Here is a 10,317-nt window from a genome sequence, read left to right as displayed (position 1 = left end):
GTTCTTGCCTATGATGAATCGTTGAACACAATTTTTTACGTGTGGGTTCAGCGAACCATTGCGTGTACAAATCTGTTGTGCATGAGCTATGGTTCGCTGACACCATTCCGTAGTACAAATCATGCCATCAATGAGCTGTCTCAAGTCTGTTTCCAGGTGCAGCTGAATTGACAACTCCGTTGTTAAGGCTTTCAAGTATTCTTTGTCTCCCCTTGTGTCGAATCAATAAATTGGGTAATACTTCCCTCGAAGACTGTTGCGATCCCCTATACTGTTGCGATCCCCTATACTTCGCCAAGGAGGTGTACAGGTGCCCCTTCTGCACCAGGAGACTCGGCGCCACGGACTTCAACTGCCTCGTCACGCATGCTGAGAACATCAACAACACCTTCCCCAAGGTCGGCACGACGGTGAACGTCCACTCCTTCCGCGCCAAGCACAGGGCGCTCGGCATGCACCTCCGCAGCTTGCAGCGGGTGGAGATCTCCGCCGGGCGCATGCCTCCGCTCAAGCCCAAGGCTCCCAAGGGGAGCAAGAGCAACAAGTGGAGGCAGAGCCGGATGGGGTAGGCGGAGTCCCGGACGTGTCTTGCTGCTGTCTGCTCGCCTCCTAGTTTGTTGTTGGGATCCCTTTGTTGTTAGCTAGGGATCCCTTGTTGTTATGTTAGTATGATGGTGCTTTGTGAAGAACCTGTTACTATGTTGGCTGCTGTGTATGCAGCCTATTATCTATCCATATTATCTAGGGATTATCTATCCCTAGTCTACTATATTTTGTTGGCCGTACTTAGTTTTCTTGATTTACTATGACTCGTGAATTTATCGTACATTATCCTGGAGATTTGCTTCTAGATTTAACTACATACATATGGACCGGAGGGAGTACTAGATTTGCTGCCATATTGGGCAAACAACGAGGGCCAAAAGGCACAAATAATTGAAGAAAGTCAGAAATGCAAGCTTCTCTAGATTTTATACTAATTTGGTGAAAAGGACGAGAGAGAAAGAGGGGAAAAAGGTGCACTTAATAATGCCAATTTGGGGCCGAGAGAGACGAACCCAGCTCCTGCTCACGTGCAACCAAACGCTTCTCGTCCTGTCCCACGCGGTCCCTTTCTACCAGCCCCACGCGACGCGGGCCCACACGACGCGGCCCCACAAGACGCGGCCCCACACGTGACAGAACGGTCAACTAAACGGGAATCCTGCCGTCTGAGCTGCTTCTGTGGGTTTCAAACAAGGGCTTGGGGAAAACTGAGGAAAAACTAAGGAGCTGAGGAAAACTGAGTACAACTAAGGACCGGAGGGCACGAAAATAGAAATCCCTAGTAAAAATGTCGGTTTTCCATGGAATGACTTTGAGACCCTGTAGAATTTTAAGACTTATCCATTAAATTTTGTGTAGTGCCCTCGTGAGAAGTCGTTCCAAACACACTCTCTATTCAGCCCGTTTCAATGCATACGAGCTGTCAAACATACACCAAAATCCCAGGCCAGCTAGTCTGAGGTGGGCCATGCTCAGTGATTCCCATGTGACCCGGTCTACCAAACACACCCTTAGTATCCAGATAATTTTAGATTTAGACAAACCTCGTACGTCTATTTATAGATAGAGAGAGTTCATGATAGTAAAAATGTCGGTTTTCCATGGAATGACTTTGAGACCGTGTAGAATTTTAAGATTTATCCATTAAATTTTGTGTCTAATTTTTTCAGCATTTTAAAAGTGCATTTAAAACTAAATTTAAAAACCGGGAGCACATGCTCCCGGGTGCCAAAACACCACTCCCATATTTTTGTGCAATTTACACAAATACGAGTGATTTTCATAAGACATTTTGAGATACTATGAAACAAATACTCTCTCCAACTATGAATATGCGCGTGTAACTGTGTTAGCGGTCTGGTGGCACAAAAGTTGGCCGGCGAGGGACGGCACGCGTGCTCCGCCCAACAGCCTAAAATCTAGACACATAGCGGAGACGGGCGGGCCCACGGAGGCTAATCCCAAGACCTAGGTTTTTGTTTTGTTCGGCTTCGCAGCCTGAGATGAGATCGCTCTTTTCGATTTTCGATCGATCGACGGCCATGAACACCTTCTACTTGGGATCGATGAGATGGCAACAAACGAAAAGAGCCACACAATCACACAGATGACAAACCGATCGATACAACTAAACATGCGCGTGGAGCCACACAGATTCGTGCAAAACACACCAAGTTAATTTCTTGCAACGAAAAGGATATATTTGTTTGCGAAAAAACTAATTCCCCCCAATATCATACCTCGGCCCCGCCTCCCGCCCCCTCTCCCTCCTCTTTGCAAAGATCCCTCTAGCCACCGCTGCATCGGGCGCTGGCCGACAAAGCTCGGGTGGCACGGTGGATGTAGTGGTTCTGCTCCTCTCTATGGTTGGCATGATCTGATGTCGCGAACCTCGCAAGGACCCGTCGGTGGCTTGGTAGCGGCCAGGGTGACCTGGCAAGTGGCGGTGGGCAGCGAGGAGGTGGGTTGTGGCCAGGCCTGATCTAGACTCAGATGGGCTCAGACAGGTCATGGTTCTCCTGCTCCGCCGTCAACTGTTAGTGCTTCTGGGCTTCATCACATAGGTTGAGGAAGCCGGGGGCTCTAGCCTCGACGTGGCTTCCTCCTCCGTCGGAGCGGGGCTACCAGATGCAAGTTGGGAAGTTGCGGATGCCGGTGAAAATCGAGCCCCAACTATCAAAAAAATCAAGTTTGAAAAATATTCATATTCAAAAGTTGAACAAATGTTGAAATTTGAACACTTTTAAAATTTGAACAATTTTAAAATTTGAACAAATTGTAAAATTTGAACAAATTTTGAACGGATTTTTGAAATTTGAATTATTTTCCAGTTTTGAATGATTTCCAAATTTTACCATAGATTTTTTCTGAACGATTTCTGAATTTTAAACAAATTTTGAATTTTGTAAGATTTTCGAATTTTGAAAAAAAAATCGTACATTCCTAAAATTTATATACATCAAATTTTGAACAAATTTTAGAAATATAAAAAGAAACATATAAACGTTAGTTTCTTAAAATAAAATTGTTAACAGAAAAAAAATATTTACATGATGGGCCTCGACCCAATTAACAGCAGCCGGGTCGGAGCGTTGTGCATGTACCATCGTTCGCTTCAACATCATCCCCGCGTGGGCCAGCCCAATTCCACCACAACGTAAAGATGCATCTACACACCTTGCAGGTATCTTATTCTAAGATCCTTCTACTAATTTTAAAAACGTTCAAAATTCGAAAAATATTCAAATCCGAAATTTGTTCAAAATTTGAAAAAGTTCTGATTCGAAAAATATTCAAATTAAAAAATGTTAAAAATTAAAATGATTCAAATCCGAAAATTGTACAAACATTGAAAAGATCAAACTCAAAAAAAGTTCAGCCTTTAAAATGGTTCAAATCCGGAAAATGTTCAAAAAATTTAAAAAAAATTTAAAATATTCAAATTTTGATTTTTTTAGAAAATTTGATCATACCCGGAAAATGTTCAAAATTCAAAAAATTTAAATCTGGAAAATGTTCAAATTTTGGAAAAAAAATCAGATTTAAAAAAATTCAAAAATGTTCTAACTTTGAAAATGTTCAGATTTTAAAAATCGTCAAAATTTTGAAAATGTTCAAAAATTTAGAAACTGTTCAATTTTTTAAAATGTATAGATTAAAAAATGAAAACAGAAAAAGAAAATGTAAAAGAAAAAAAAGTAAAAGAAAATAGAAAATAGGAACCGTTAGAACAAGAAAAAGTCAACCGAAAACCAAAAAACCAGCAAAACCCAACTGAACCGGAACCTTCTAGAATCTTCCCAAAACTGGAAAAATCCAAAACTAGTGGGTCAGCCCGTTTAGAATCGATGGTTGTGAACAAGGTACGGGTACGCTCGCTCGGGTTGGCTAATCCTATACACCGATCAGGTTTTGTGCCACCTAGGCACCGCACATCCTGGTCGCGTGTTGGGCCTAGCCCATTTTCATTTTTTCATTTTTCGTTTTTTGTTTTCCATTTATATTTTTCTTTTCTTTTTTGTTTCCTTTCATTTTTTATTTTTTTCAAAATTGAAAAGGTTAAATTTTAAAATAGTTTAAATTCAAAATAAGTTCAAATTTTTAAAATGTTCACAGTTAAAAAATTGTTCGTATTCAAAAAATGTTCAAATTTAAAGTATGTTCATTTTTTAAAAAATAGCAAGGTGGCCTCGCAAATGCGAGGGAATTTGTATGTATCAGCTTTAGCGTGTAATGCTTTCCTAAATAGAATACCAAAGAAATTTGTTCATGATGCAATTAATAAAAAACAACTTATCCGTTTTTTATAGGTATGATAACTAACTAACCAGATATTTTATTACTTCTTGTGGAATTTTCTTCGTCTCATTTTCTATACCCCATTTAAAATATATGTCACTCTTCTAATATATGGCACTCTTCTAATACAATGATTGATTTTCACATGACTGTTATTTTCTTTTCATATTGCTCATGGCGTGTGTGGACCTTGACACGTAGTATCACTAACAAAACTCTATCGTTTGTACACGTAGTATGACTGTTATTCTCATGTGCTCGTACATGTTACGTAAAATCTTTAAATCTTGATTATTAAATTACAGATCTATTAGCTAAAATAATTCTAATGATGTGGATTAACCTCGTGTCTCTATTTTAAATATTTGTATTTTGCTTTTAGTATATAATAGAATAGATGTTTAAATTTTGAAAAAATGCTCAATCTCAGAAAATGTTGCAATTTTAGAAAAAAAATCTCTAAAAATGGTTTTTCTGGAAAAAATAAAACTTCCGGATTTTTTGAAATCAGATTTTAAAATATTCTTCTTTTTAAAAAGTAGATTCTTTTAGAAAACAAATTCTTTAAAACTTCCGATTTTGGAAAATAGAATTTTGAAAAGATTTCTGATTTAAAAATATCAATTTTCAAAATAGTCAACTTTTGAAAATGTAAAAAAACAGAAAAAAGAAAAAGGAAAAAGGAATAAAGAAAAGAGAGCAGGCACTGGGGGTGTGCGGCGGAGAGGGTGCGCCGCACCGCTCGGGGAATAGCACCACCCCTCGGGTTCGCGTTGAGCCTGAAATAGGGTTTGCCGGGGGTAAGCGCAGGCTCATCAATTAAACGTCTAATCATCCAAACAAAGCCCAATTGCGCCACGAATTGTTAGCTCAACACGGCCCATCTCCGTGACCACCTCAACTCACTGTCCTGACAAGGCTCGGCCTAGATAAAACAAAACAGCGATCATCTGGAAAAAAAAAAAGCAGCGACACAAGCTGCATGTATCAACAGAGCACCCAATATCAAATTTGCAGTCACCGATTATAAGTAAATATTCAATAGAATATGCAAGCGGTTCCCTCGATGTCCAAACGCCGGGCGACGAATTAAGCCATGTTATGAATGAATTGACAGCACGGAGAAGCGGAAAATAAACATTTTACTACTGAAAGAAACATCACAGACGACAACACGTCTAGCACATTCCTGCATAGTAATCTAGAGTTGATTTGCTTAGTTGTATCCTAGGTTGGGCCGCGTCAACCATACGCCCGTGTTTATGTCAGCAACACGTACCTGAACTAGCAGTTGCGGCAGCCAGCTCAGTGTAAAACACAGCAAGATGTTATACCATAAGCTGGTTCCATGTGTGTGCGTCTAAAGAAGCTTCGAAATAACATACGAGAGAAAACATCACATCACCGTGTATTGATTTTATTTTATGATGCTTCTCGGTTGACGCAGTTTGAAACTTGTTACAGTGATGTATGTTCCAGGCAATAACCCATGGTATATTATTAGATAAATAAGACACTATAATCTGAAGTGGTATATAGCTACGTACTCGTCGTGTCACGCAATTTGCACAAGTACATGTTTTGACAGTACCGGCCATGCAATTGTTACACTCATTGAAGCACTGAATGTTTTCATATTGATTGACCTGTCATAGAATTACATAGTTATTTTCTTCCAGAATGGAGGTAATCCCTGGGCGTCTGCATGCGTCATAGAATTCCATAGTTGGATGAAATTTTAATTTTTTTTTTTGTGTGTAGATACTCGAGGTATGTCGATTGTTGACCCGTAAAGACCGTGGAAGTAGCTCAGAGATATGATCTGCGATGCTATACATGTACGTCTTAATTAGCTAGTTAGAAAAGCTATTCGACATCCGGAGTTTATAACATGTTATTTTTCACTTATGATTTTCTTACGTTAACCACAACAACAAAAATAACATAAAAGGGAAATATATGAGTTATAACAGCGTAAAAATCATAAAAATATTTAATTTTATGTCATATTTTCTGTGTCCGGTAAACCAAAAGTTTTATGCCATGTCTATGTTTTCTTCATTAGGTATGTTCTTCTTAATTTTCGAGATATAAGACAAAATTTACATACGGTTAAGAAACTGGCGACGTGTAGAATAACTATATTTTACCTAGATGGCAGCGTATGCGTATTTGAGTATTATATATATGAAACAGACCCGTCGAGTGGGCATGTGAATTCCTGCACTATTATACTGCATACTCACTCACAGATAAAATACACGATACTTATGTGTGAAGCACCAGCTGCAAACGTTTCCACTGCAAAACAGCAGCGCACGGTACTGGATAGCGAGGCAGCTGCAAGGCAACAAGGCCGGCAGAGACCATTTACCTTCTTTTATTCAGAACCTGCTGACGATTCCGATGTTTTTCCTCTTTGTCCCCGTCCCCCAATACTTACATTACAGCCCCCTGTGCACTCAGTCACACATTTTGCCATCTCTTCGTCAAAGATCCGTTTACCGATTCCCAAACCCTTGAAATCATCAGAAACTTGATCGATCGGGGATCACCGTAGCGCGCACATGGCGAGCAGCAGCAACAGGGAGCTCACGGCGGGATCAGGCGACGAGATGGCTGGCTCGCCTGATCCGCCGGAGGTTGCAGAGGCGCCGGCCGGAGCTGAGCCTAGGGATGAAGAAGTGGCGCCGGCCGCGCCGCCGGTGCCGGCTGCTGCGGTCATCCGGCCGTACTACGAGTGCGTCTTCTGCAAGCGCGGGTTCACCACGGCGCAGGCGCTGGGTGGGCACATGAATATCCACCGCCGCGACCGCGCGAAACCCAGCCTACGCGACGCGCCCAGCGGCACCACATCGATATCGTCGGCGTCCCGATACTTCGGGTGCTATAACCAGAACCACCACAACTTCCTGGCGTACCCCCCGCCCCCGGTGCCTCCAGTAACCTCGACGGCGATAAGCAGGACCGGCGGTTTCACCATGAATTACCAGGGCACAGCGGCTGCCACCGGAGTAGTTGACGCGGACGCCTCCGCGAACCCTAGCAGTGGCAGTCCCAGGGAGCTGAGCCTGTTCGGTGCAGCAGTTCGTGATCATGGCGGGTCGCACGAACCGCCGGAAGGGTCGGAGCGGCAGGAAGGTGAGACGGAGAGGGAGCTGGACCTGGAGCTCAGGCTCGGGCGTCGTCCCAGGCATTGATCTCATGGTAGTGCAACAGCAGTTAGTGCAACTCATAGTCTCATACACAGGCTGCATATACACATAACGCATTAGTTCATGCATATGGTTTATTGAATGCGTGCATCGTGCGTAATTAATTTGTGATCTTTGTTGCTGTTATTGTTTCTTTCGTTTATATATGTGTATATGTATGTTTGGTGTGTGTATATGTTTTGGCCTTTTGATCAATTGAAAATCTTAGGACAACATTGGGACTTACTATTCATCTTTCCAAATTATATATTTCCATTCTGCACTTTGATTTCCTTATTATTAAGTTTCTTTGCTTATTTGAATTTGTCATGTTTGTTTCTGACAAGGTTTCATAGGATACTGTTGACGTCAGAAACCCACCGGCGGGCAGCGACGGGCAACACAGTAGAGCCGGGAACAACTAGGGCTGCGGCTGGCCCCAGTCCCTCAGAGCGACGGCCCGCAAAGCCTCCTGGTCACACGTCCGATGCTATCGCAAGGGCGTGCCACCTGACCTATACCTGGTCAGGAAGGTGTCGGATGATGCCTCGCTTAGTTTCCTGCATGGCATACACGTAAACATTAAATACGAGCCTCGATCGGCTCTCAGGTTATCCTGTGAATCGGCTCAAAGAGCCGATCCACCCATGATTCGTACAAGGTGTCCGAATATATGGTGGTCCTGCTTGATCAAGATAAAGCTAAAGAGATCTACGACGATTTAGGGTTTTCACCGCATAATCGGATCATCCTACTCACGATTGGGCCTCGCGCTCGCGCACGGTGACCGTAAGCCGATCCTAGACAGGGCCTAAAAACCAACACGAGGTTGATCCCCGGAACATCCTTTCTAGGGCTAGAAAACGTCACCCTACACGCCGTTGGATCCTCCAACCCTTTGTAGGGCCTAACTAATGCGGATGTTAAACTAATCCTTGCAGAACAAGGAGCAACCGTAACGGATCAGATCTACTAAACTATGATCAAGCGGGTGCCGCCCCTACACCCGAGATGGGTGTAAGGGCGGCTAGATGCATAAGGGTCGCACTACGACGAGCATATGATACGAAGAACAATGCTAACCCTAACACATCTAAGATAACTACGTTGCTCGCCATAAAAAAGGCTTCAGCACGAGCAACGCATGAACAACGTGATAGGCTTGTGCTGCCTAGATCGCAAGATGCGATCTAGGCAGCATGGTGCTTACCGGAGAAACCCTCGAGACGAAGGAGTTGGCGATGCGCCGAGATTTGTTTGTGTTGAACGTTGGTTGTTGTTTATTCCATAAACCCTAGATACATATTTATAGTCCAAAGGACTTTCTAATGTGGGAATAATCCCCACCGTGTACGAGATAAACTCTAACTTTTAATCTATGATGCAATCTACTATAATTAAAGATACACGGGCAATCTAGCCCAAATTCTTCGTGCAAGGCCGCTCCAAAGACGCTCCACGTGTAATCTTCAAAGCTCATCTTCACTTACGGCCCATCTCCTGATTTGGCCAAAATCTGGTGATAACACATGCCCCCCTGGTTTTGGTAATGATAATTTCAAAACCACTCTGTTTTTCCTTCGAAGGGTCATGTCGTGGCAGAGCAGAACCGTCGCAGTATGTTTCATCATGACGACTTGCCTTCCCAACTTCTCTGCACGATTTGACAGTTTTGGCACCACGTCCTCGAAAACTGCTCGAAAATTAAATCTCCTTTTTTAACCGCATCGAACAGTTCTCCTCTTCATCCTCTTCGCATTGGTACTTCCAAAAAGCCCTTCTCTGCCACCATGTCTTCCTCTTCTTCTTCTTCATCGGATCTTTCTGCCCAGTCCTCCCCCTTCCGCGAGCCAACGCCGGAATGGAACCCGGAGGAGGCCCATGCGGCCAACATCCGCCGCGCCATCGAGGCCGGGGACGAGCCGAGCCACAACTTCTCCATCTGGTCGGAGGACGACAAGTCCCTGACCGACGGGGAGAGCGACTTCCGCTTCCTCACCCATGGAGAGTCGGAGGAGGAAAGTGACGACAGTCTCTTTTCCTGGGACGGGGTCACCTCCTCCGAGGAGGCGGAGGAGGAGGAGGAGGAGGAGACGGACGACAGCTCCTCCGACGAGCCGCCGGCCAAGCGCCACTGCCCCTGGCCCGGGAACCTCAGCGACTTCGACAGCGACGACGACGACGCTGATGAGGAGGACGAGGACAACGAGGGTCCTGCCGGCGGTCGCTACAGCAGCGACGACGAGCCGGTCGGGAGCAGCGCCGACAACGGCGATGACGATGACGAGGGTAGCAACGGCCCCTAGATAGGATCTTAGCCTAGGGCCAGTAGTGGTAGACGGGGCAATGTACCCCCTAGGACCTCCTTTTGAGAGCAATCAGCTCTTTATGTAAGAAATCTCGTTTGTCAATGAAGAATTTCCCCAATTTGATCTTGCCGATTTCCTTTATGATAATTTAGCCGATTGTCCTTCGTACTGATTCTGCCGATTATCAATTCGGTCAATGCTCAATGAGCCAATTGCAGCGCATCGGTCTCTCACGATAAATTTCGAGATAGATCCATCCGGACACAAACTCCCGGTCAAACAGGGCCAAGCCACAATCGTGCAAACCTTAGATCTTGTAAATGCAGATCCCACAGGATGGCATGTTAAACTTAGCGGCAAAACTCCTGAAATAATGTCCAGCCTCCTCATTAACTTTAAATTTCAGACATTCTTCTGCCGCATCCTTCTCTTCCAGATCCTCTTTGCCTTCAGGAGAGCCCTAGGACTGT

At 44.0% G+C, this 10,317-nt stretch overlaps 1 protein-coding gene across 1 annotated transcript; it reads left to right on the top strand.

The window, feature by feature from the left end:
- Positions 1-6,911: 6,911 nt before the first annotated feature.
- On the top strand, positions 6,912-7,544 carry LOC124647331 (zinc finger protein GIS3-like). Its single transcript, XM_047187293.1, has one exon. The coding sequence runs from the start codon at positions 6,912-6,914 to the stop codon at positions 7,542-7,544; it is 633 nt and encodes a 210-aa protein (XP_047043249.1).
- The last annotated feature ends 2,773 nt before the right edge of the window (positions 7,545-10,317 follow it).

The sequence above is a fragment of the Lolium rigidum genome, chromosome 4 (genome assembly GCF_022539505.1).
Source record: "Lolium rigidum isolate FL_2022 chromosome 4, APGP_CSIRO_Lrig_0.1, whole genome shotgun sequence".
Taxonomy (NCBI): Eukaryota; Viridiplantae; Streptophyta; class Magnoliopsida; order Poales; family Poaceae; genus Lolium; species Lolium rigidum.
The sequence above is the reverse complement of the archived record's forward strand: the minus strand, read 5'-3'. Positions and strand labels throughout refer to the sequence as shown.

What these genes read in the sequence shown, in the direction of transcription:
- LOC124647331 (XM_047187293.1), top strand. Translation starts at nt 6,912, where the DNA reads ATGGCGAGCAGCAGCAACAGGGAGCTCACGGCGGGATCAGGCGACGAG.